The 27,449-nt window shown below is 45.3% G+C and overlaps 1 protein-coding gene across 3 annotated transcripts in view; it reads right to left on the bottom strand.

The window, feature by feature from the left end:
- Nucleotides 1–27,449, bottom strand: part of DRC1 (dynein regulatory complex subunit 1) — a 46,009-nt gene that overhangs the window by 11,215 nt on the left and 7,345 nt on the right. Inside the window, exons 2-8 of one of the 3 annotated variants that reach the window (XM_060644952.3) lie at nucleotides 19,541–19,628; nucleotides 15,252–15,364; nucleotides 13,151–13,334; nucleotides 12,412–12,549; nucleotides 11,388–11,474; nucleotides 10,395–10,517; nucleotides 2,265–2,404 (exon numbers count right to left, since the gene is read on the bottom strand). In XM_060644952.3, the coding sequence (XP_060500935.1) occupies nucleotides 2,265–2,404; nucleotides 10,395–10,517; nucleotides 11,388–11,474; nucleotides 12,412–12,549; nucleotides 13,151–13,334; nucleotides 15,252–15,364; nucleotides 19,541–19,628 (873 nt within the window). Of the gene's footprint in view, nucleotides 1–2,264; nucleotides 2,405–10,394; nucleotides 10,518–11,387; nucleotides 11,475–12,411; nucleotides 12,550–13,150; nucleotides 13,335–15,251; nucleotides 15,365–15,454; nucleotides 15,717–19,540; nucleotides 19,629–27,449 lie in introns of those variants that run through there. The other 2 variants (XM_060644965.3, XM_078444887.2) reach the window with 2 other exon arrangements.

Below are 27,449 nucleotides of genomic sequence, written 5' to 3'. Positions count from 1 at the left end.
CATACTTCAGACTTTAGACCAGTGCACAGGTGTCTTATGTCAGCGTCCCATTTACACGGGCATAGAGAGTCTGAAGGCCTACGTGTTTTCAGTTTAAAAATTCTAAAAATAAGGTTTTCTCTCTTAAGCACCACTCTGAAAGAATCATAAGCTCCCTAAACACACAAACACCCATCCTTCGTGTTTTCATCCTTAATAAAATGCAAAAACAACTTAACTTGGACTCTGATAAAAAGTAGTATGTAGGGGCACCTGGGTGGCTCAGTTGGTTGAGCCTCCGACCTCGGCTCATCATGATCTCGAGGTTTGTGGGTTCGAGCCCCATGTTGGGCTCCGTGCTGACAGCTCAGAGCCTGGAGCCTTCTTCAAATTCTGTGTCTCCCTCTCTCCCTGCCCCTCCCCTGCTAGGGCTCTGTCTCTCAAAAATAAATAAACATTAAAAAAATTTTTTTAAAAAAGCAATATCTAGTTCATTTTCTTAACTACGGCATTCTAGGAGACGATCCACATATAGGTGTAAAAAAAAATGTTTTTAGGTAGCCACCCCAAAGTCTTTTTCCCAATGTCACCCGGTAAAGGAGTGCCTATGTGTCATCTAACCACAGAAGCTAATAAAACCAAAACATAACTCCAGGTGCATGCTGCAGGTCTGGGCAGGACAGGGGACAGACGGGAACAGGTGGCCGCAAGAGGGAAGGAGCTCAAGAAAACATCACACACCGCCCTTAGTGACTGGCTGGCAGCTGGAGATGGAGGGGGCAGGGGTGGAGGAGGGGGAAGCCGGGAAGGCAGGCAAACTTGGTTTCAAAACTTGTCCACTGGCCTTGACAGCAACTGTCCAAGCTGCGATGTCGCCTGGAAGTCCCAGACAAAGCGAGGAGGTGGGGTCGGGACTGGGGAGATGAGCTGGAGTCATCGAGAAAGAAGTCCTACTCAAAGCCATGAGACTAGTGTAGAGGGTGGATGGGATACAACCAGAAAGCAAAAGCGGGGAGATGCTTTCCGGAATATCCTATCAGGCAAGAAAACGCAGAACCACCAAAGGAAGCCAATTAGGAATCCGCTGAGAAAGAAGAGTAGGTATTTTAGAGTCATAAAAGCCAAAGCAGAAAAATTCGGAGATTCGGTACCAACAACAATCGGATGAGGCCTGACCGGGCAGCAGCAGGGTCTGCTGATAAGAGAGACTCCAGCTCAAAGTCAGAGGACAGAACCAGGGAAGGGAGGGTGGGGATGATGCCACTCGTCCTTCTGCCCTTCGGATCAAAACCAAGGTTTGCCTCACATACCTCGGCCCACCTCCTGTCCTACCAACCTCCCCTCTCCCAGGATGCAGGCTCTTCCTGCCTCCTGCTTCCTTGCCTTCAGACCTTCATTCCTGGCTCTTGCACCGCCAACCCCAGAGGCTTAACTCCTTTTTCCCAATTCGCATCCCTTCCCCCTTCCCTGTTTCACTTCTGGAATCCTTCCCAGGGAACTCCTTCTCACTGACTGTACAGATGTGTGGCCATCACAGATGGATGGAGAGAGGGCGAGAGAGGGCGAGGGAGAGGAGAGATACGGAAAGATACACACTACACACTTAATCCCTGGTGGTAGGAATATGGTGTTTTTTTACGTTTTATCTTCCTTTCACTTGGGGTACTTCCTAACTCTCTAAAATGCACATGTACCGCTTCTGTAATAACAAGTTGAGAATGTATTCTACAGACAGCTCTGTGCGTATGCAATGTGAGACAGCGACACGAGTACCTACGTCGGTATTATTTGCGATAGCAAAGGATTAGAAGCAATCTAAACGTCCATCCACGGGAACATTAAGTCACAGTATATGCAAGTGGAGGTTAGGCTAAGAAATAACGTGAAAACTCTTTACGAATCGGTATGGAAACACTGTCGGGATATAAAACGGTGTGTACAGAAGGCTATCATTTGGCTTAAAAACAGAGGGGGGGTTGGTGAGAGGATTTGTGCTGGTATGTGGTTCAAGAAATTCTGGACGAAACAAAAGAAATGAATAATGATTACAGAGGTGGGAAAGAGGGACCACACAAAATGGGGGATCAGAGACAGACTTTTTGCTGCACATTCTTTCTGGAGGGTCGGGGTGGGGGGGCCGCTGAAAGTATTACCTTTTGCAAAAAGAACTCTTTTAATGAAGAATTAGCTAAGTTTTTAACAGCTTCCGCTCCTCCGGAAGGGAAGGCTTCATCCCCAACCCCGTTTTCAGCATGGAAGGGTCGATGGTCTGCGGGCTAGCTCACCGACTGATCTTTCTCTTCTGCTGGGATTTGATCACCACACTCTCTTCGTCTCTCTTCTTCAGCACTTGGAAGTTGTACTCCAACTTCTCTTGGTTTAGCTGGTAGGTTGCTTTCATCTGCTGAAGCTGTTGCTCAAGAATCTAAAGGTTAAAAAACAATAATAATTCACACTGGCCCTGGTATCATTTGCCGTGCCCGGGGGTCCCTGATACTTGATTCTGGAGTCACGTCAGATGACACAGAGGCACAGGTGTCTCCACCTGAATTCTTAGAAAATCTGTCAGTACAGGCAAATGAAAGTCCAGCCAGAAAAAAAATACATCATTCGGCTGCGAGCTCAAGCCTATGTCCCTAAAGCCTAAGAGAGGGGACAGACCCTTCAAGTGTGGCCCCCTCCGCTGCTCTGCACCAGACCCTCTGGAGATACACGGCGCCCCACTGAAAACACCATACAATATTGCCACAGACTCTTGCAACGTCCCACTCTGACCTTCCATTGGCAGCGTCAGTGTTTAGCAAATGGTGTTCATTTTAAAGGAGGACAGACACAACCATTCCTTCTTTCTGGATTTCTGTTAGCTATGTTCATTCATTCAGCAAATATTTCAGTGCCTGATAAATGTCGACACTTTTCCAGGTGCTGCTGAGGAAACGCTGGTGGAAAAGGCACAGTCTAGCCCTCGCTAGGGGATATTAACAAGCGGTGGGGACAAGAAGTAAGAGGTGGGGTAGGCGCAGGGAGGCATGCGACTCTCTGTGGCCTCGAAGGCCAGGCAGGCATCCCTGAACAGTTGGCATAAGCGTGTCTAACCGAGACCCAGAAAACGAGCAGGAGTGACTCAGGTGGCTACTCGAAGGGACATTTACTCCAGAGAGGCAAGGGGAGTGAGGTGCTTTGGGGAAATCACGAGCAAGGTAGGGTGTGAGGTACGAGGCTGGGAACGGTCAGAAAAGAGGCTGACAGAGCAGCAGGGCCCTATCAAGTGAGGACTTAAAGCTTTATCCTGAGAACCATGGAGGGCCACGAAAGATCTCAAGCAGGAAAGGGCAGTGACCAGTCCAGGCAGTATAGAAAGATCACTTTGACAGTTGGTTAAAAAAAGACAAAACCAAACAAACAAAAACTGCTGAGAGCAGGGCAAGGCTAGAGGCAGGGCAAAACCAGGCAAGCTCACTCCTGCCTCTCCGAGTGGAAATGCAGGAACAGAGGGTGCAATTAAGCGTAATCAGATCTTGGCAAAGCAGGGACATGTGACATGTGGCGCTCTTTCAAGCCTCCTTCTCCCTCATCTGCCTCCACAGGGCTACAGAGCCTTGCCAAGGAATCAACATAGGAAGTGATTGGAGCGCCTGGGTGGCTCAGTCAGTTAAGCATCTGACTCGTGATTTCGGCTCAGGTCATGATCTCACGGTTGTGAGACGGACCCCCATGTCGGGCTTTGCACTGAGCGCGGAGCCTGCTTGGGATTCTCTCTCTCCCTCCCTCTTTGCTCCTTCCCTGCTTGCCTTCTCTGCCTCTCTGAATAAATAACGTTTTAAAAAACACATAGGAGTGGTTCCAGGCAGCTCCCCCTAGGCCCCTGGGTCATCCTCAAGGAAAGTAACTGGCTAGGAGGTGATGCAGAGAACAAAAGCACTGATATTGATCCCCTGTCGTAAACGAGAGAATGAGTCCAGAGTATCCAAATATCTACCTATCCCAGGGAGTTCTGAATCTCCGTTATGGGGCAGGCATTTGGATGTCTTTTCAGAACAGAAGCCTGCGATACCTATCACAGGTGGCTAATGAACATACAGGTCGCCGAGATTATAACTAACTGTATCTCTCAATTTCCATACTGGCTTAGTCAACTTTTTAGTTACTTTCTTCTAATTATACGCTTTTCTGTAGAAAAAGTTTTCCTGCTCGTGAAACTAATATTTGCTCGTTGCAGAAAATGTGGAAAGTACAGTAAAGGAGAAAGAAGGAGAAGACACAGAAGGGGAAGAAAAATTACCCAAATTCCATCTCAAAGAGGCATCTTCTGTTAACATATTGGCATGTTTCTTTCCAGTGTTCTGTACATAGCTGAGATGAAACCATAGCTACAATTTTATATGCTATTTTTCTCCCTTAATATTATAACAAGAATTTTCCATGTTAGTTTTGGCGATGTTATTTTAATGGTACGTAATATTTTTATATACTATAACAATTTACCATATATAAAATACTTGCAATGTTTATCATATGCCATACTATTTTACCATTTCCCTACTGTTGTACATTTACATTGTTTTGATAATTCTTGATATTATAAAAATAATGCTGGGACCAATTCTATTTAAAACTTTTGGGGTATTTTGTTTATTTTCTTAAGGTAGATTCCCAGAGGTAGAGTTACTAGGTCAAAGGCTGTCAACAAATTGCTTTCCAAAAAGCGGTCTACAGTTTCCACTCCCGGCCGTGCGTGCAAGCGCCCGCTTTCGCACACCCCGTGGGCACGGAGCACGGTGAGGGGCCGGCCGTGAAGCTCCAAGCACAGGCCCTCAGCCCTCAGGTAGGGCGTGGACTTGAACAATTTCCCGAAGTGGCGAATATGCCGACAGTACAGAAACTGCCTCATTTCAAGTGTGATTGTCCTGGGTGGTCCCAGGTTGAATCACCCTCGGCCTTGTCCCCTTCTAGGGATGGGCCTACGTGTGTTCAAGGGAAAGGGAATCTCAGCACCTCTTCCTGCAAACTCGCAATGATTTATGCCCCCGTGCTCCAAATGAAAACAGTGCCACTGCTTTAAATGTGGTCAGCCCTGAACACCGGGAAGGCCACTGACCTGTGAGTTGGCTCAGGACAAAGTCCAATAGAAAAGCTTCTTGTTGGTGCATAGGGGCACTTGTACCCCAATGTTTATAGCAGCACTCTCAACAATAGCCAAATTATGGAAAGAGCCTAAATGTCCATCAACTGATGAATGGATAAAGAAATTGTGGTTTATATACACAATGGAGTACTACGTGGCAATGAGAAAGAATGAAATATGGCCCTTTGTAGCGACATGGATGGAACTGGAGAGTGAAATGCTAAGTGAAATAAGCCATACAGAGAAAGACAGATACCATATGTTTTCACTCTTAGGTGGATCCTGAGAAACTTAACAGGAACCCATGGGGAGGGGAAGGAAAAAAAAAAGAGAGGTTAGAGTGGGAGAGAGCCAAAGCATAAGAGACTCTTAAAAACTGAGAACAAACTGAGGGCTGATGGGGGGTGGGAGGGAGGGGAGGGTGGGTGATGGGTATTGAGGAGGGCACCTTTTGGGATGAGCACTGGGTGTTGTATGGAAACCAATTTGACGATAAATTTCATATATTGAAAAAAAATAAAAAAATAAAATAAAATAAAATAAAAAAAGAAAAGCTTCTTGTTGGGTGGAGACAATCTGGGAAGGTATGAACACCCACAGAGAAGGAAGGTCTCCAGAGCTGCTCTGACTTGGAATGACAATGAGTGGCTGTTCGGTCTTGACTGACGCGTCAGGGACCCCGAGACCCAGGGTGAGAAAGACCCTGGTGTTTCCTCTGGTGACGTCCAGGGACCTCTTTTTTTCTTGCAGCTTTGCAATAAGCCCCTGTCACTATCACACATTTCCCAAAGGGATCTGGCCATGGAACAGTTTTTGTGTTTATAGCAAAGTGAGAGCACGCGAGTTACAAATACAAGCTCTATCACGTGAACATTCGTGTAAATTCCACACTTGCAGGCAGATTGTTAGATAACACCATGAAAATGGGCTCTGTAGTTTTCCTACATAATACATCTTGAAAGGACAAAAAAGAAAAGTACCGGCTCACTTTCTTTGTTCGTTTTATGGAACTACCACCAGTACCTCACGTAGCCGAATGCTGTTCAGAGTTCAAAACTCTGAACTGAAGTAATCAGGCCACGTCTTTTCTGTCGTGGCCTGAAAGAACTCACTTCTGACCCGATCTTATAGGCAAAACAACACACAAAGAAGCCCTGTCACCTGACTGTGTTAATTTGCATGTCTCTGCCTGAGCCTGTGGTTAAATATTTATTAGCTTTCCCTTGTGGAACACATCAACTCCTGCTCTTCGCTAGACTATGTCCCCAGGAGACCGGTGCCTAAAAGGACTAGCAATGCAACATGCACTATGAGATCTCGACCGGATCACAGATCAGCCCCTCCGTCCCCCCAGCTCTGGTCCAAGACCTCTGCTGGCCCCACAGTCATGATGCCACTTGGGAGTGATTGGCAGTGCAGTCAACGAACTTTCAGAACTAACAGGCTTGTAGTCTCACAGAACAGCAACCACGGCAGGATGTTCTATGAATTACATCACCCACTACTTGTTTTCAACACCTTCCACTCAAGATAATTTTGCTCCCAGGGACTCTGTCGTTAACTATCTCAGGTTTGAGTCTCACCGTGAAGCCGTCCTTGGTGGCCACACACCGAAGATAGTTTTATATCTTTAAAATTGTAATTGATTGTGTTCGCCGTCTGGACTTATTCTTCAATTACCCAAAGGTATTTTTGCCAAGTTGTACTTTATGTTCCCAAGACGGATGGTGACCCATTGTGTTTGGTTTTTGTGAATAATGTACAAAGATTACGATCTTTACGTAACAGTTAACGTTAACAGTCCCTAAAGTTGAACTAAACCACTTTCCAACCTTAAGAGCACGTATAGGATCTAAAATAAAAACATTTGCTTCCTGCATCAAGAACCAAGTGTTTCCAGTAGTCCAATTTGGGGGGGGGGGGGGGGGGGCGCAGTGTGCTAAAATCCTTCTCGAGGGCATCATGTCTATAGGCTTCTCTCTGTTAATAATGCAACCTTGCTGGCAGGAAGCGCTCGGGAAGTATACATTCTCTTTCTTACTTCTTGTACTTTACCCATCAAACCAAATCTATGCGTGTTGGATCCTTCGTACTTTTGCGGTTTGCAAGCTTTTACTTCTGTATTTTAGAATGGAGCCAGTGCCACGAATGACTTAGGAAGGGTGAATCTCACGTGAGCTGCAAGTTGTATCTTCTTGACAAAAATCGCTGCTATCTGACTTTCCTGGCTAGTGAAAGTATACCTAAGAGGCACGAGGGTAAAGTTTGATCTACTAAAATATCCCACATATTGCAATATGGTGATCCCCGATTTGACTATCTGTTCCTGGTTAAAAGGTAGGAGGGTACAGTGTACTCCTGGCTTCCGTTCTAACACAGGAAAGAACTGTTGTGCACAGGAACTGCACACACTTCCCCACTCCGATTATCTCCACCTGCCCGCCTCCTGCACACCCACACTCCACGGGGGGCGTCCAACCAGACAGGGTGAGCCAGGAGATCTGGTCCCCCAGACTCTGCCTCTCTGTCCCTCATCTCCCTAGTCTTACTTCACTCCCCACCCCCAAAATCTCCCCACGTTCCAGGATTTTTTGGCTTTGTTCAAGCATTTGAAGATTAGATTAACAACATGAGGTTGCACTCCTACAACTCAGTAGCAAAAATAATAATAATAATAAATTAACCAATTAGAAAATAGGCAAAGGTGGGGCGCCTGGGTGGCTCAGTTTGTTGAGCATCCAACTCCTGGTTTCGGCTCAGGTCATGATCTCATGATTCGTGAGTTTGAGCCCCTCATCGTGCTCTGTACTGACAGCGCGGAGCCTGCTTGGGATTCTCTCTCTCTCTCTCTCTCTCTCTCTCTCTCTCTCTCCCTCTCTCTCTCTCTCTCCCTTCCTCTCCATCCCCCACTCACATGCACACACTCTCTCTCCAAATAAATAAATAAATAAAATTTTTAAAAAATAGGCAAAGGACTTGAATAGACATTTCTCCCAAAAAAGACATACGAATGATCAATAAGTTTATGGGAAGGGAAATGCAAATCAAAACCACAATGATATATCACCTCACACCTCTTAGGATAGCTATTGTCAGAGACAAGTGCTGGCAAGGATACGGAGGAGAGAACCCTGCGCGCTGTTGGTAGGAATGTAAACTGTTGCAGCCCCTATGGAAACAATATACAAGTTCCTCAAGAGATAAAAAAAAAAAAAAATAGAACTACCATTTGATCCAGTAACCCCCCTTCTGGCTATAGATTCAAAGGAATTGAAATCTGGATCTTGAAGAGGTATCTGCACTGCCATGTTCATTGCAACACCGTTCACAATAGTCAAGATAAAGAAAGAACCTAAATGTCCATCGAGGGGCTAACAGGAAAAGAAAATGTGGTATATGCACACAGTGAAATATTATTCAGCCTTAAAAAGAAAAAAAAAGGAAATTCTGCCATTTGCAACATGGATGGATGTGGAGGACATTACGCTAAGTGAAATAAGCCAGACACAGAAAGACCAATACTGCATGGTCTCACTTGTACGTGGGATCTAAAACAGCCAGACTCGTAGACGCATAGGGTGGAATTTCTGCTACCAGGGGCTGCCAGGGGCCGGGGGTGAGGAAACAGGGAGGTGTTGGTCAAAGGGCACAAAGTTTCAGTTACGGGACGAGATGAATAAGTCTCGTAGATGAATAAGTTCTGGGGATCTCTAACGGTACAACAGAAAGTCTATGAGTAACAATGCTGTTATTGTACGTTTAAAAATTTGCTAAGACAGTAGATCTTGTGTTACATGCTCTTAACACAAAAGGAAAAACAAAGCAACAAATAAAAGAACATGAGTTTCCATTATTTCACTGTTTGAGGCCAGGGACACGAAGTGTTCTCACATAAATTATCATAGAACCAAAATAACTTAAGAAAGCAGAACAATAGCCATTTTTATTAAACGTGTAATGTATACGGCCCACATAAACAGCGCTGCCCTCACAGACCTCCACTGTTCTTTGTCAGTGACTCTCATTTTCATGACATTGATATGAGAAAGGCCCGGGAAAATTCTCAAGGCTGGTAAGAATATTTGTAGTCTGGTAGGGTGTTGATTCAACCCTGTTAGATAAAGCCACAAGAGTAGTAAGACCGGAAATTCTACCAAAGGCCATGTGGAAATGCTTTAGTCTAACACATTTGTCAAGACAGAAATTCAACTGAATAGACGGTGCTTAAATATTAGGAGGTAATTACATCACACCTAAATGTAATTAGAGATGAGCTTTTTTTTTAACTAACTTTGAAGCACGGAATCCTAGGCTTAGAAAGAATTTAGAAACCAGAAAATCTAACCTCCTTCCAGCTACAAGAATCCTTCCTCAGCATTGAAGACAGACACATTCATGTGGCCTTTAAATACTTTATGAGAGAAAAGAAGCCTTGTTTTGTGGGATGACCCTTTCTGTATGGGGGATAGGTCTATTAGAAAGCTCTTTTTTTTCACTATTTATTTTTTTTAATATTTATTTATTTTTGAAAAAGAGAGACAGAGTGAAAGTGGGGGAGGGGCAGAGAGAGAGAGGGAGACACAGAATCTGAAGCAGGCTCCAGGCTCCTGAGCTGTCAGCACAGAGCCTGACGCGGGGCTCGAACTCACAAGCTGTGAGATCATGACCTGAGCCAAAGTCGGAAGTTTAACTGACTGAGCCAGCCAGATGCCCCTAGAAAGCTCTTTCTGATGGCAAGTGGAAATCTGCCCTACTGCGATGTCCACCCATCAGGCGGGGGCTGTTTGGAATATTAGGAACATTATCGGTTACTGAGCCAGACAGAGCTGGGTTTGATTCCAGGACCCACCATTTACTAGGTAAGCAGCCTTGTCCTGAGTCTATTTCCTGGCATATAGAACACTGTGATTCCTCTCCTGCATGTTAGTTGAGGACTGGAGATACTGTGCCTTAAGCAGATGGTGGCTCAGTAGATGGTGACTGGGGATAAAGTTGCCCTGGGGATACCCTCCCTTTGCTCGGCTAAAATGCACAATCCTCTCAGAGATTCCTCAGGTCACGGTTGCCAGTGTTGCCTCCTGGCAGCTCTCCATGGTTCATTAAGGAAAGAATTCCTCCACATACATTCTGCCCATGAGCTCCTTCAGAGAGCATCACTTGAAAGAGAGCAGATAACGAATACCTATCTGTTGAACAGATTAACTCTAGAACACTCGGGGCAAACACCAAGGATAAAACGCACAGGCGCTCCGTCTGCTCTGCCACCCAGACGCCGAGCAACAAGTCAGACCTGCACGTCCTGCTCCAACTTGATCTTGATCGTGTTGTACTCTTCGCAGTCCCACACCCGCTGCTTGTTCAGCTGCTTCTCATAGTCCTCTACCTTCTTGATGCGGCTCAGAAGATACTCCAGCTGAAGGCACAGGAAGACAAGGGAAAAGTCAGCCCTGTCCCTGCCCCGACTCAGGGGGCCTGACAAGCATGACACAGGGAAGGGTCTCAAAGTGTCATGGCCCTAGAAAGAGCTGGTCGGCCCTCAGAAGCTCCTGTGCCCCCAAGACTTTGTATTGTTTCACTTAATCTGGAGCTTCCTTACTTGAGAAACTCCAAGAGGAATGTTCCTTAAGAAATCAGACACGGGGGCGCCTGGGTGGCTCAGTCGGGTAAGTGTCCGAGTTCGGCTCAGGTCATGATCTTGCAATTTGTGAATTTGAGCCCCAGGTCGGACTCTGTGCTGATAGCTCGGAGCTTGCAGCCTATTTCACAGTGTGTGTGTGTGTCTCTCTCTGCCCCTCCCCGCCCCCCTCTCTCTCTCTCAAAAATAAACAAACATTAAAATTTTTTTAAAAAATAGAAATCAGACACAGACGCTGCGGTCAGACGTTTGTATTTCTCAAAAAGGACCCACTGGATCCGGGTCAAGCTATTTCTTTGTTCTTTGTGCCTCCCAAGTAAAGTGATAACCCCACACCCTTTTAAACATCTTAAAACATCTTGCTGGGCCACAGATATCCATGGCTGGAGTAGATGCCCAGGTTGAAAAGAAGAGAGCCACAGGACCATGGTATTCACCACCACCAGAGACAAACGTCACCACCAGAAGCAGCCACCATCCGCAGGGCCACACTGATTAACCATGAAGGGCAGTGGTAAGTGTCTGCCATGGCAATCCTCCCCAAGACACAGAAAGGCTAGCAAATTCAGTCCCAGTAGAAATTGTCCCAGCTCCATGGGTCGCTCTTGACGCGTCCGCCAGCCCCTCCCCTACCCGCCGCCCCTCTACCTCTTTGGCATTGTGAGCCTGCAGGGCCCGCTCCCATTTCTTCTTATTACTGGTCAGCAGTTCTCGTCGTTCCACCTCAAATGCTTTCTATGACCAAGAAGGAAGAGGGCCTGGTGTCTGTTTTGATTAGGCAGGTCTCACAGCATTAAACAACTCATAAGTAATGGCACAGTCAGAGCCAAATGCAGACTTGCCAAGTCTCACGGAACCAAATGGCTATGGAAGGAGTTGCGTGTTAATTAGTGTTATCAAGTCTGGGCTTCACACAAATTTAGGGAGGAAATGTACCACCTGTCCTGTGGCTCAGTCGGTCTCTGAGGAAGGAGTGGAGGAAGGGCCGTGTGCCCTTGGTGGCAGTCACAGGGCAAAGCCTGGCATACAACTCAGTCATGCCCAGGGCCGCTGCACTGCTATGGCTGGGGTTCCCCCGAAAACAAAGGAGCATGTTGCTCACAAGGGGTAGGCCTGGGAATGCAGAAATGGGTCTATAATAATCCAAAGAGAGAAGTCTCCACCCTCTTGGCTCCCTTCCATTTTGGAAGGCCGGTCTCAATCTCAATCCTTAACATTTCATTCAAATTCAAAGTATTGATTTCTGAACCTGTGTGACCCCCCCGCTTTCCCATGCCCCAGCCCTGGCTGCCATAAATACAGCAAACAGCTCACATACCCCCCTCCTCCACTCTTCTTACCCTTACATGGTTTTATTTTCTTTCAAAGCACTAATCTCCACCTGTCCAAGGATATACTTAGCGATTTATCTGTTTGTGGTCTAGCTGTCTTCTACTAGAATACAGATTCCCTCGAGGACTTTGTTTTGTTCATAGCTGTATCCCCAGCCCCTGGTACAGTGCCTGGCATAGTAGCCACGTGAAGAATATTTGTTGGACGAGTGAACGAATGGGTAAATAAGTCAAGGGGCAGAAAGCAGAGGACAAGACAACCGGGCCCCTCCCAGATGTCCCGGACATCCCGGACAGACCCAGCTCTCCTCCCAGAAGGCAGTTCGTTCACACCCCGTTACCTCAATGGAACTGAGCTCCTGACGGAAGGTTTTCATCACATTCTTCACTTGCTCTTCCATCCTCTCCAGGAGCAAGCAGATGTCATCTGACTGCTTCTTCAAATCCTTCACATACTGGTCATCTTTTGTTTTTAACTCCTAGAAAAGAGCATGTCAAAGGTTGGTCACAAAGTGAGACGAAAGCAAGAGGTGCCAAGCACGCTCCACCTGGACCTCGCTCGTCAATATTCGAGAACACTAGGAATCGCAACTGTACAAAGCAAAAGTGGCTTCAGAAGAATCTGAGGACGCCTGGGAGAAGGCACAGGCAGATGGACCAGAGTGGCCTCAGCACGGGGCAAAGCCCGAATGAGCAGCACGGGATCAAACCATCCGTGACCACTTGCTGCAAATCTCCCCGTAAGCTCCCAGAGAGCTAAGGCATCCCAGCTGAGCCATTAACACCCAGGTTCCAGCACGGGAGCACAGCTCCCGCAGACTAAGCTCCATTCCTTAACTGAGAAGACGAAACCTGAAAGAGCATTCGCCATGAATGTACGTCTTTCAAAGGTCACCAGTGATTCTCAAATTGCTAAAAAGCTTTTCCCTCTGGGTGAGTTTGTTGCCCGAGGTGTGCGATAATCTGAGTAATGAAGTAAGACCTCCACATTCTTCCATTCAGGAAGAGCAAACCAATAAGGCAGTCAATTCCCCCCATCAGAGCCCACGTGGCTGGGGGCGAGGGGCCCCGGACCCTTGCCTGCTGTAACTCGCTGATAAGCTTGTTCTTGTCTTCTATCAGCCCGGCGCAGTGCACCTGCTGGGTGTTGAGCATGTCCCACAGGTCCTGGGGAATTCTCTTCCGTTTGCCCTCCTCCCACTTCATGGTGATTTCATCAAATTTGTCCTGGCTGGTCTTGACTTCGTTCTCCAGCTTTTCAAGTCTGCAAATACAAACACGCTCGCCACGCCAGCCCAGCTGTGGCCCTACCTCCAGCTAGGGCAGGCGGGTTCTCAAGAGTCTGTAATACGAGATCCAGGTACCAAGCACTGCCTCCAGATACCCTCACCCACAATCAAACCAGGCTGTCAGTAATCTTCTTTAAGTTTAACGCTTGACTATCAGTAAGAGATCAAATAAACAAAGCAGCACATTACAAAAACAGATCAACCTTAAAGCTATACCTACTTACACACACACACACACACACACACACACACACACACACACACACATGCAGATCAAGAGTCACTTTGCCACATCCCTCTGTGACACACACACTTGATCTCTGGAGTCGTACAGCTTGTGTTCAAGGCCTGACTTTGCTACTGAGTGACTCTCAACTTTAGACAAGTCACTTAACCTCTGCAAGCTGCATTTTTCTCACCTGTGAAATGGAGAGGATGAAAAAAATCTACTTTCACTCGGCTGCTGTGGCATTAAGTGAGGTGATGCTCAGCACGGGTGCTCAGCACGACAGTCCCATTATTATTTTTGATTATCAACATGACCTCAAGTGTCTGGCCATTCCTTTCCCAAATTAAAAAAAAAAAAATTTTAATGTTTGAGAGACACAGAGAGAGAGAGAGACAGAGTGCAAGCGGGGCGGGGCAGAGAGAGAGGCAGACACAGAATCCAAAGCAGGCTCTGAGCCATCAGCACAGAGCCTGAACTCGCAAACCATGAGACGATGACCTGAGCCGAAGTCCGACACTTAACTGACTAAGTCACCCCGGTGCCCCTCCTCTCCCAAATTATTAAGAAACGAATAGCGGGACACACAAACAGGGAAACTCTACAATTAGCAATGGAGAATAGGGATGGCCTTTCCAGAAATTCCAAAGAGACTCTGTGATGGAGTATTCTGAGGATGGGACCAGACCGAAAGAAGAAGGCATGAAGGCTGAGAGACGAGACCCCTCCTGAGCACAGGCGCTAGGACAGATGCAGAGACTCTCTGTCTACCTTAACCACACTGTGAGCCTATGAGACTGCCTCCAAACAACAGTTCAAACCCCTGAGGGACAGGAATCACCACTGAACCATTTCGTGCTCTCCTTTCTCCTTCCTTCCGAGCTAGAGCACAGAGAACACGTTACATTGCACTTGACTTTTTTCCTCAGAAAATGAAAAAGAGCCGGGTCATCTTTCGAAAAACCCACACTGATCCTGTAACTCTGCCACCTAAAACCTTCAGTTTTTCTGGGGTGCCTGGGTGGCTCAGTCGGTTAAGCGTCTGACTTCAGCTCAGGTCACGATCTCGCGGTTCGTGAGTTCGAGCCCTGCATTGGGCTCTGTGCTGTTGGCTCGGAGCCTGGAGCCTGCTTCGGACTCTGTGTCTCCCTCTCTCTCTGCCCCTCCCCCCGCTCGCAGTCTGTCTCTCTGTCTCTCAAAAATAAATAAACATTAAAAGAATATATTTTTAAAAAAGACCTTCAGTTTTTCCTCAGTGGTTACGATCAAAGCCTAACTCTTTGGCAGGGCTGGGAATCAACCAAGTCAGTTCCGGCCACAGCCCAAGAGAGGCAGAGGGAAGGTCAAGAATAAAGTCACCAACTGTATACTGGTAAAGCTAGTCAAGTTGCTGACAGAATTCCTTATGCTGGACAACTAAAAATCTTGTTAAGATCATACTGTGTATGTACTCGTGGACATGAGCCACAATGGTCCGGTGGGGAAAGGAGGAAGAAGGGAGGAAAGCAAGGAAGGAGGAACGGAAGGGATTCCGAAGGGGCCGTAAAAGGATTCTACTAGACTGTTCGACACAGCCGCTTTCCCATAACTGGGGAGAATTCGGGGAGCCACAGAGGAGATGCCCTCATGTCCCCAGGCTGCAGAGCACGGGGTGGGGGATCCTCACCTCTGACGCCTTATCTCCCCTTCTTCCACTCTCCTGTGGATCTCCCTGATATCCGCGGCCACCTGGATATTTGTCACCAGCTCAGTGCCACAGAGCAGCAGCTTCGCCAGTTTCTGAAAACAGGTAAGAATTTACGGAATTGGAAACACTTTGCACAACTGTCTGCAGCCGTTCTATGCAGCCACGCAGGGATCAAAAGCTACCTTAAGACCCTTAAGAGTAGCGTCTATTTGGCAATCCATTTCCCTCAGGACGTTTGGGGTGTGGTGTCAGGGCTGACGATTTCACAGCACATGTGACTCCGGAGGCACCGCTGTGTATTCTCGTTAGAGTGTGGACCAGCCAACCTGCACGCCGGCGGGTCCTCCGGGCGCATCTCAGCACTCGCCCCCCCGTACGCCTCCAAAGTGGGTGACACGGCCAGGGGTCTTTCTGAGAATTCAGCGGGAGGGGTGAGGCAGAAAATGGCAGTCATTGGCCTTCCCAAGTGGATACACTTCCCAACCTCCTCTGCCGCTAGAATACAGTCCGATCAACAGGACACGAGCCCGAGTGATGTGTGCCGCTTCTGAATCGTGCGGTGAAGGGAGGAGGCGTACCCTCTGCTGCCCCGTCCCCCCATCTCCCGAGCTGGCGTGTGGTGCTCGAGTACGACGCGATGGGCAGATGAAAGCCACCTAAGGACAGGCAGGAGATGAGGGCCCCAGTATCCAGGAACCCCCATATCAGCCCTGGACAGTGTACTTATGCTCCGAACTATTAAGTAAGGCAAGGGAATGAGCTTCCAGGTTTCAGCTCATGTTACGTGGGATCTTCTGAGAGTCTCTGAAACAGGAGAGAACCACTGAGGCTGGCTGCCCCGCTGTCACCAATAATGGCTCAGGAAGTTTGCGATTCGGACCCCCCCCCCCAAAAAAAAACTCCCTCTTTGAATTCCACACTCCGTGTCTTTACTCCTGGCCTTTGGGTGACCACGCACTTTCAACAAAAAGTTCAGGTATCCTTAGGCTATGCCTGGGTTTTTCCAAGTCCGTTTTGGAACTCATAAATTCTCCAGCTCTCAAATCGTTTCTGAACGAGAACCAATAAACATCACCGCACGAAGGAGTCATTGAGACGATCAGAGGTTCTATCTCATCTCATCCTTCTAAAGACATCTGGAAATGCACTTTTACTGAATACAGAACGGAGCCTTCACCTAGATATCCGGGGTATTCCAGACTTTTTTTTAAATGGCTGCAGTTTTATCACTGGTACCAAATGGTTTTCCATGCCTACGGAAGTAAAGGCTTTCCTGTAGTTTTGAGCGATTCTCTGTTGCCTGCTCAGACGATGTAAACATGAGAAATTTCTGCATCGAGTATCTCAGACTCAAAGTAAAACTGAAAATGCTACAGTCACCAACAGATCAACAGACACAGGAAAAGCTAAAACTGTCATTTTCAGATGATACGATTCTATATGTAAAAAATAAACACACAAACAAAAGAAACCGCAGGTAAACTCTTAGAATTAACAAGTGAATTTGACAGGGTTAACTGAACATCAGGTCACTATATAAAAACCAACTGTACTTTTATTCGGGCGCCTGGGTAGCTCAGTCTTAAGGTTAAGCATTCAGCTCAGGTCATGATCTCGCAGTTTGTGAGTTTGAGCCCCGCGTCAGGCTCTGTGCTGACAGCTCAGAGCCTGGAGCCTGCTTTGGATTCTGTGTCTCTCTCTTTCTCTGCCCTTCCCCCACTCACGCTCTGTCACTCTGTCTCTCTCAAAAATAAATAAACATTAAAAAAATTAAAAAAAAACAATTGTACTTTTATATACCAGCAGTAAAGAGTTATAGCCTCAACACAGTGTGTGAAACATTGTTGAGCAAAATTGAAGAATACCTAAATAAGTGGAGGGCTATTTTATACTCATGGATCACAAATCTCATTGTCGATATTAATTCTTTCCCAAATTGATCTATAGATTCCATCTGACCTCAATTAAAATCCCAGCAGGTTTTTTGGTGGCAATTGACAAGCTGATTTGTAAAATTTATATGGAAATCCAGAGGTTCAAGACTAGCCAAAACAATCTTGAAGAACCACAAAGCTGGAGGGCCTACCTTACCAGATGTCAAGATCTGTCATAAGGCTACAGTAGTTAAAATCATGTGGAATTGTAATAAAGTCGGACAAATAGGCCAATAGAACAGAATACAGAATCTAGAAACAAACCCACACATGTGATCGCCTGATTCACAACAAAGATGGGGAAAATGATGCAGTGGGGAAAGGATGATACATTCTTTTTCTTCTTCTTCTTCTTTTTTTTTTTTAGGATGATCTTTTCAATAAATGGTGCTGGGTCCATTAAAAATCCATAAACAAAGCAGTGAACTTTGAGCCTGACCTTTACACCACATACAAAAATCAATTCTAGGGGCGCCTGGGTGGCTCAGTCGGTTAAGCGTCCAACTTCGGCTCAGGTCATGATCTCACGGTCTGTGAGTTCGAGCCCCGCATCGGGCTCTGTGCTGACAGCTCAGAGCCTGGAGCCTGTTTCTGGTTCTGTGTCTCCCTCTCTCTCTGACCCTCCCCCGTTCATGCTCTGTCTCTCTCTGTCTCAAAAATAAACATTAAAAAAAAATCAATTCTAGATAGATTATGGACCAAAATGTAAATGATAGAACAATAAAGCTGCTAAGAGAAAACTTGGAAAGACATCTTTATAAAATTGGAGCAGACCAAGATTAAACAGGAAACAAAAGAATCACCAGTTAAAAATGATTGATAAGGTGCAAAGCCAACGACAGGGGCCCTTCCTGTCCAAGTCTTAGGGCAAAACTGGTGATTAATATCTGGATATTGAGGAAGGGAGCATTTTGGTTTTTATACATTTCTTTTCTATGCCAACACGTTACATGACTTAAGTCCCAAGTGAAAGGGAGCCGGAGAAACTACTAATGAAAACAGTATTATCTCTTCTGGTTTACGCTCAAAGAGTGCTCAGGATGAACTGCGTATCGGTAGTTTCAAGATCCTATCGGTAGAAACTGTAACAGTACATTCCAGATTAATACAATATCCTTTTTATCCTAACCAGCAATGCCCAGAGATCCTCGACCCTTTGATGAAGTAACATCAGTAAAAACACATGGCGTGACTCTATTTCACAGGAAGCACCCGATCTGGAACAAAAGCACACAGCACTGCGGTCTTCTTTCCACGGCCGTAAAGTATCTTATCCTTAACACCATACCGTGCAGTGCTCTCCGTGTATCTCTATGCTCTGTTATGACCTGCAGTAAGTTGAATATTTTTTTTCTCCAAGCGCACTTCGATTTCTGCCAGGAATCATCTCTCTCCTCTCTGTTTTTATCAGTCCCACTTTTTTTCCCAAGACGCAGCTCAAATCCCACTTTCTCCATATAACCTTTCCCAATCAGCCCCCCCTTGGGGAGCCCTCCTCCTTACCCCAGTTCCTACAGTCCCAGTGCCTCTGATATTCACTTAGCAATTAATTAAATGCAGCACTTTGCCAGTTTTGCTTGCTGTTTGCAACTGTTGTTTATTCTTCCTGCACCTCTTGTTCCAAGTCCTTTATTAAGTATCCCAGGAGCCCTGACATTGCCGTGGGAGAGCCATCAATAAATTTCTTTTTATATGGAGTCCGAGCTCTGTACTACTCCACAGGCATACAGAGTTTACACACTGGGGACACTGCAGGCACACACATTTGAAGTCACAGAAGGGAGAAAATGGTCTAAAATTAAAGGCGTGGCACAAAGAAGTATTGGACGTGTATCAAGTTGGGACTTGAGATGGTCTTGAAATATGGGAAGGCATCCTGATGAGAGGAGATGAGAAAAGAAGGGTAGAGGAGAGGGGGGAAGAGAGGAGGGGAGGGGCTTAGCGTTCTGGATGATCAGAGGCACACAACCGGAAGACCAGAGCCCCACTGGAGGTCAGCGAGTGGATCAGCCAAGCCAGAGCCAAGGCTCAAGGTAGGTACCAGTGGGACCGAAGGCTGTGAAATTAGTTTGGGATCGACTAGGGTGGGAACGGTAGGCCCTGAATGGGCAGCCTAAACATTTGGACTTGAGCTTAAGAACAGTCCATCAGATAACATGAAAGCTCACTCCTAGAGAGCTCTCAAAACGGGAAAGGTTCAAATTCACTTCCGCCTACAGGCAGGAACATGGGATCTCTATTGAGATTCTTCTAGCAAAGTACGAAAGCCATGACAACACACCCAGCTCCCTAGTGTCACAGGCTGATGGGACCCATGCGCCACCCAGCTCATACCAGTCTGCTTTCTTCTTTCTGCTTGTAGCTCTTGCTTTGATCTTCCTCACTCTCTTTCTTTCCATCTAAATATTCTCCAAGCGCTTCCCTATGATGGGAGACAGTGGAAAAACTGAAGTTATTTCTAGTACGTAGATTCTATATTTAGAGTTTCCACAGTACGTCACGCCATATACAAAAATACATCCCACATGGATAAAAAGTTAAATATTTTTAAAACACGCAATTATAAAAACACTAGAAGTAAACACAGGAGGGAACCCATCTGAGAATAAGACTAAAGGCGGGGGGAGGGAAATTGAAAGACTTTACTTCCTAACATTTAAAACTCTTCTTGAAAATGAAGGCATAAACCGGTAAAAGATACTTAACAAAATTTTGCCACCTAGAAAAATAGTATGGGCTCCTTCAAATCAATACAAAAAAGATAAAATACCAATTAGAAAAACCGGCAAAGGATGTGGACAAGGATTTTACAGAAGAAACACATATAGTAAACAGACATTTGGGAATATGTTCGACTTCACGCAGAACCAGAGAAATGAAATTGAAAAGCCTGTGAGGTATTATTTCTCTCCATATCAGACGAGAAAAGATTTTTTTTATTTTATTTTTTATTTTTTAAAATTTACATCCAAATTAGTTAGCATATAGTGCAACAATGATTTCAGGAGTGGATTCCTTAGGGTCCCTTACCTATTTAGCCCATCCCCCCTCCCACAACCCCTCCAGCAACCCTCCGTCTGTTCTCCATAATTATGAGTCTCTTGTGTTTTGTCCCCCTCCGTTTTTATATTATTTTTGTTTCCCTTCCCTTATGTTCATCTGTTTTGTCTCTTAAAGTCCTCCTATGAGTGAAGTCATAGGATTTTTGTCTTTCTCTGACTAATTTCACTTAGCATGATACCCTCCAGTTCCATCTACGTAGTTGCAAATGGAAAAATTTCATTCTTTTTTTTTTTTTAACATTTATTTATTTTTGAGACAGAGAGAGACAGAGCATGAACAGGGGAGGAGCAGAGAGAGAGGGAGACACAGAATCTGAAATGGGCTCCAGGCTCTGAGCTGTCAGCACCAGAGCCCGATGCAGGGCCCGAACTCACGGACTGTGAGATCATGACCTGAGCCGAAGTTGGACGCTTAACCGACTGAGCCACCCAGGCGCCCCAAGATTTCATTCTTTTTGATTGCCGAGTAATATTCCAGTGTGTGTGTGTGTGTGTGTGTGTGTGTGTGTGTGTGTGTGTGTGTATCTCTTTATCCATTCATCCATCCACATCTTCTTTATCCATTCATCCATCGATGGACATTTGGGCTCTTTCCATACTTTGGCTATTGTTGATAGTGCTGCTATAAACATGGGGGTGCATGTGTCCCTTCGAAACAGCACACCTGTATCCCGTGGATAAATGCTTAGTAGTGCAGTTGCTGGGTTGTAGGGTAGTTCTATTTTTAGTTTTTTGAGGAACCTCCATACTGTTTTCCAGAGTGGCTGCACCAGCTTGCATTCCCATCAGACGAGAAAAGATTTAAAAGGTGATTAATAACATCAGGTGTGGGCTATGGTGTGGGTGCCCAACTATTCTTATCACTCCACGGCTGAGGGTGTGAACTGTAACAGTGTGTCTAAAAGGTGCCTTGGCAAGATTTATCGCAAACTTAAATATGCCTCCCCTCTGACCCAACCATCAAGAATTCTCTACAGAAAGAACTCGAAGAATTCTGTGCAAGTACTCTGAGAAACGTGCAGAATGATTATTACAGCCCTGACTACACTAGAAGGAATATGGAAACATTCTTACACACATATCAATACCCGCCTGTTTAAGAGTTTAGGAGCCAATAGAAGAAAGTATTTTGTAGCCTATAAAGAGCACTATGTGATATCTAGCAGTAAGCAAAGATGTCCACAATAGTTAAGTAAAAAGAGCCAGTTGTAGAACAATATGCAAACTATAACATCAATTTTCTTTTTAAAGTAGGCTTATGTACACATAGGAATATTTTTGGAAGGTGACAGTAGTTATTTAAGGAAAGGGAACTTTACTGAGGACTTCTATTTTCTATATTTTTGTATTACTTGAATTTTACAGTGTTTATGTGTGTGTGCGTGTGTGTTAATCAGAAAATGAGACCAAAGCGGAGGGGGTGAAACAAGGTTCTAGATTATGGGCTTCTTTAGAGGAGGCATGGGGGCATGACCCCACCAACCACACCATTACAGCATGGAGGTCCACTCTCTCCTCTGGCGAACAGTGACCACCAGGACTCCCAGTACTGCCTTAAGACAAATGATGGGGCACCTGGGTGGATCAGTTGGTTAAGTCCATGACTCTTGATTTTGGCTCAGGTCATGACCTCAGGGTTCATGAGATCGAGCCCCGCATTAGGTTCTTCCATGACAGCATGGAACTTGCCTGGGATTCTCTCTCTCCCTCTCTCCCTGCCCCTCCCCTACTTGTGCATGCTCTCTCCCTCTCTCTCTCTCTCTCTCTCAAAATAAATAAACAACCTTTTTAAAAATCCTCTAAAAAAAAAAAAAGAAAGAAAAATGAAACCATCATCTTAGCATCTCATCCACAATGAAATAAGCAGATCCCTTTGTCTCATTTTTTCTTGATTTTTTAAATGTTTATTTTTGAGAGATAGGGAGGGAGAGAGGGACAGAGAGAGAAAGAGGGAGAGAGAGAGAGAGCATAAGGGGAGGGGCAGAGAGAGACGGAGACAGAGAATCTGAAGCAGGCTCCAGGCTCTGAGCTGGCAGCACAGAGCCAGACACGGGACTCAAACCCACAGACCAGGAGATCATGACCTGACCTGAAATCAAGAGTCAGACACTTAATGACTGAGTCACCCAAGAGCCCCTTTTTTCTTTTCTTTTCTTTTTTTTAAATGTTTACTTATTTATTTTGAAGGAGAAAGAGGGAGAGAAAGAAAGAGATGTAGGACAGAGGAAGAGAAAGAATCCCAAGCAGGCTTCACACTCAGCTCAGAGCCCAACTCCAGGCTCGATCTCGTGAGCCACAACATGACCTGAGCTGAAATCAAGAGTCAGATGTTCAATGACATATCAGATAAAGGGCTAGTATCCAAAATCTATAAAGAACTCACCAAACTCCACACCCGAAAAACAAACAATCCAGTGAAGAAATGGGAAAAAGACATGAATAGACACTTTTCTAAAGAAGACATCCAGATGGCCAACAGGCACATGAAAAGATGCTCAACGTCACTCATCAGGGAAATACAAATCAAAACCACACTCAGATGTCACCTCACGCCAGTCAGAGTGGCTAAAATGAACAAATCAGGAAACTATAGATGCTGGCGAGGATGTGGAGAAACAGGAACCCTCTGGCACTGCTGGTGGGAATGCAAACTGGTACAGCCACTCTGGAAAACAGTGTGGAGGTGCCTCAAAAGATTAAAAATAGATCTACCCTACGACCCAGCAATAGCACTGCTAGGAATCTACCCAAGGGATACAGGAGTGCTGATGCATAGGGGCACTTGTACCCCAATGTTTATAGCAGCACTTTCAACAATAGCCAAATTATGGAAAGAGCCTAAATGTACTTCAACTGATGAATGGATAAAGAAGATGTGGTGTATATATACAGTGGAATACTACTTGGCAGTGAGAAAGAATGAAACCATGCCATTTGCAGCAATGTGGATGGAACCTGGAGGGTATTATGTTAAGTGAAATAAGTCAGGCAGAGAAAGACAGATACCATATGTTTTCACTCATATGTAGATCCTGAGAAACTTAGCAGAAGATCATGGGGGAGTGGAAGGGGGAAAAAAAGTTACAGAGAGGGAAGGAGGCAAACCATAAGAGACTCTTAAATACAGAGAACAAACTGAGGGTTGATGGGGGTTGGGGTAGAGGGGAAAGTGGGTGATGGGCATTGAGGAGGGCACCTGTTGGGATGAGCACTGGGTATTGTATGAAAACCAATATGACAATAAATTATATACATATAAAATAAAATAAAAAGAATTTAAAAAATGCTCAACCAACTGAGTCATCCAGGCGACTCTTAAATTTTTTCCGTAATACTGACTTCCATTTCCACTCCCTTGTTCAAAGTTCAGCACAGCGCTACATAGTGTTACATCATTTTTGAAATCTGCAGTTGAGATACCACCACCCCCCAACTCCAAATCGAACCAAAAACTCATTTTCTTTCTTGTCATTTCATTCACTTCCCTGTTCTTATTGAACCTACTCTTTGCCATTACTAAGAAAACTGTTCCATTTTACTCAGGTCTTCAGACGTTGCAGGTTAATGGCTTTCCCATTATCAGACAAAATGCACTCATTCTCTTGACTTTCTACTTAAACCACCAATTAATTACCAACTCTATTTAAAAAGCCTTCCAACAACTTCCTGAAGCAAAGACCAGTGCTCCAGAAAGAAAAATAACTATGCTACCAATTCTTATTACCTAGTTTTAACGTGAATCCCATTGCTTCCTTTTACTTATCATTTTTAACCTTCCTAGCACTGCACTGTCCAATATGGTAGCCGGCTGATCCAAACCGAAATATGCTGTGAGTATAAAATACAAACTACGTGGGTTTTGGAGACTTTGAATGAAAAACAAACAAACAAAAAAAGCAAACTATCTCAATATGATTTATACTGATCACACGTTAAAACAATATTTTTATATAGAAGATTAAATAAAACAAATTACAAAATTTAATTTCACCTCTTTTGTTCACTTTAATGGGGCTACTAGAAAAATTTTTTGTTTTGTGTTTTGAGAAATTTACTTATAAGCTTGGTTCAGCAGAAAATTTTAATTACATATGTGGCTCATATTGTATGACTTTTTTTAAAAGTTTATTTATTTATTTTGAGAGAGAGAACAAGCGGGGTAGGAGTGAGAAAGAAGGGAGAGAGAAAATCCCAAGCAGGCTCTGCACCACCAGCACAGAGCCCCATGCGGGGCTCGAACTCATGAACCGTGAGATCATGACCTGAGCTGCAAGTTGGTTGCTCAACCAACTGAGCCACCCAGACACCCCTCATGTTGTATTTCTATTGTTTGATGCTGACCTAGCATATTCCAATGGAGTTGTCCCAGGCTTCTCTCTCCTCGGGTTTGAGTGGAATCCCTCTTTTGGGAAACTGCTTCCTCACTGCTGCCATACATGTGGTCTCAATGGAGCTGCCATCTTCTTGAATATCCCACCTCCTGACCAATCAAAGTCCCTTCTCAGGAGTAAAAAACTTGGAACTTCATTGATTGTTTGGCTGGGTTGGAAATCATTGCTACTTCAAAAACCTGAAGTCGCCCTGTTTCTTAATCCTTTCTTTGCATGTGACAGTTGTTTCCACTCTGGAAACTCGTAGGCTCCTTCTCTTGGTTCTCAGTGCTCTTGAAGCCACTGCCTCGGCCCCTCCAGCCACCTTAGTAGTCTTTACATTTTAGCAAGCTCCTTTAGCCTGAGTGATCGATTAAACTTTTCTTTGTGTATCTATAGATTATGCATTGCATTGTTTCCTAGAAAGACTCTGGACCAAACCCTCTCACACAACCTTCCCCCACCCCTCCACCCCAGGCACCACCTCTGACCTCTCACTGCCATGATAACGTCTAGCTGGTACCATTGCGTCTGCTTGCAATGAAGAAGTGTTAGGGACCACTGTGTTCTCCTTTTACTGATTCACTGCGCTAAAGTTACTCTAAAAATCTTTGGGCCAGGCAGAAACCTAAGGTGGTTTTTGAACTAGAGTCTGCCCTCTCCCCAGGTGGCCAGCCCTCTGAATAAAGCTCATATTCTTTTCCAATCAAAACTTGTCTCTTGAGTATTGGCTTTTCAAGCTACAGGCAGCTGAAACTTGGGTTTTTTTGGTAACACTGAACTTTCTCGATGGTGTGCCTGTGCGTGGGTCTACTTTCAGCCATTGGCTGCACATTTTCAGTCAGGTGTTCCCCACCAGCTGGAAAACTCATAAACTTCAGTTCTAATAAATTTTCTCAAATACTTTCAGTGATAATTTCCTCCCCTCTGTTTGCTCTGCCCTTTCTTTAAGGATCCAGAAAGGAGATCCTAGGGGCACCTGGGTGGCTCAGTTGGTTAAGTGTTCGACTTTGGCTCAGGTCATGATCTCATGGTTTGGTTCTCGAGTCTGAACCACTCATCAGGCTCTCTGCTGTCAGCGCAGAGCCCCCTTTGGATCCTCTGGCCCTTCTCTCTCTGCCTCTCCCCCACTCACACTCTCTCTCCCTTTCGCTCAAAAATAAACACTTAAAGAATAGAAAGAAATACTAGATCTCCTGGACTAGTCCTCTAATTTTCAAAAATCTTTTTTTCTACTAGTTTCTCTATTTGCTCTATCTTCTATGTGATTCCACGACCTTTACTTCCCAACCCTTCTAGAGTTTTCCATTTCTATCACATTTTTCAATTTCTAAGAGCTCTATTTTGTTCTTTCAACAGCATCCCATTCTTGTTCCATGGTTGCAATATCATTTCTTTTTTCTCCTTGGATCATCTTAATGATAGGCTGTTGCATCAGCATTGACTGCCCTTTCTTCCTACATAGTCTCAAGTTCCTCTGAGTTGTTTTTTCTGTGTGTTCATTTTGGTGTCTACCTTTTATGGTAAAGACTTTCCTCAGACATCTAGAAATCATTGGCTACCTTACCCCCATAAGACTGAAAAGCTGAACGAAAGCTCTGAATGCAAGGGTGTAGCTTAACAGTGAACTTCAGTGCAGGACGATCTACTTGGATGGCCTGGTGTGCAAATCTGGCTTTCAGTGCCTTTAAATCCTTCCTTGCAGGCTGCTCAGGTTCTACAGAGAGATGTCAATCTCCTGCCTGCGAGGTGAAGCTCCAACTGCCCAAATTTCCGGAATGGGCAGAAGGAAAGCAAGGTCTCATCTCCAGTGTGCACATGGTCACAGAACCCCCTTGCTCATTTTTTTAATTCTTTTTTATTTGAGAGAAAGAGAGTGGGTGTGTGTGAGCAGGAGAGGGGGGCAGGAGAGAGAGATTGAGAGAGAGAGAGAGAGAGAGAGAGAGAATCTTAAGTAGGCTCTATGCTCGGCCAGACACAGAGCTCGATCCCATGACTCTGGTATCATGACCTGAGCCAAAATCAAGAGTCAGACGCTCAGCCGACTGAGCCACCCAGGTGCCCCCCTTTGCTTTGAGGACAATGCTCTTGCCTCTTCTCTGTCCAGCATGCCCCAAACCACAGATCCTCCATTTTACTTCCTCCAGACTCCCAGTCTTTTGTGCAAGGTGGGGAAAAGGTTCTTGACACCCAACTATTAACTTTCCAAACCTTATTTTAGTCCCCTTCTTCTCCTCTACTTCCATATGAAGGTGATGCTTCCGATCTCCTGGCCTTTTGCAGACTTACTGCAGAGTAAATCAAGGGGGCGCTCAGCTTTCCTCGCTACCAGTTTATATTTCCATATTCTTGAATCTGCTAAGCCATCTACCATCTGTCCTTATGCTTCTCAGCTCCCGAAGTGTTGTTGCTATTGAGTCCTTCTGTTTTGCTTGACTTCGTGGGTTTATGTCTTTTTTATTTAATCCCTTTAAATGTCACGCTAATGGAGTTTTGATAGAGATCCAAGATAAATGTATGTGTTCCATCTGTCATTTTTACTCCAGAATCACATCTCCCAGGAATTTCAAATTTCAACTGAGACGGTAGAGATTGGGATTTTCAGGAGCTTTAGCCTATTAATTCTGTTATTTTTATATGACATTCGATTCTATTAACAGCTTCTTCCCAAAAGCTCCACCTCCGTGGCATATCAAGACCCAAGCAATTAGGGCAGTGGGCACCAGAGGCAGTCAAGGAGCCTCTAAATAATTTAAAACAACACAAGGGACTAAAAGTCTGCTTTTTATTACCAGCACATGCCAGGAACAA

Source organism: Panthera onca, chromosome A3 (genome assembly GCF_046562875.1).
Source record: "Panthera onca isolate mPanOnc1 chromosome A3, mPanOnc1 haplotype 2, whole genome shotgun sequence".
NCBI lineage: Eukaryota > Metazoa > Chordata > Mammalia > Carnivora > Felidae > Panthera > Panthera onca.
The sequence above is the reverse complement of the archived record's forward strand: the minus strand, read 5'-3'. Positions and strand labels throughout refer to the sequence as shown.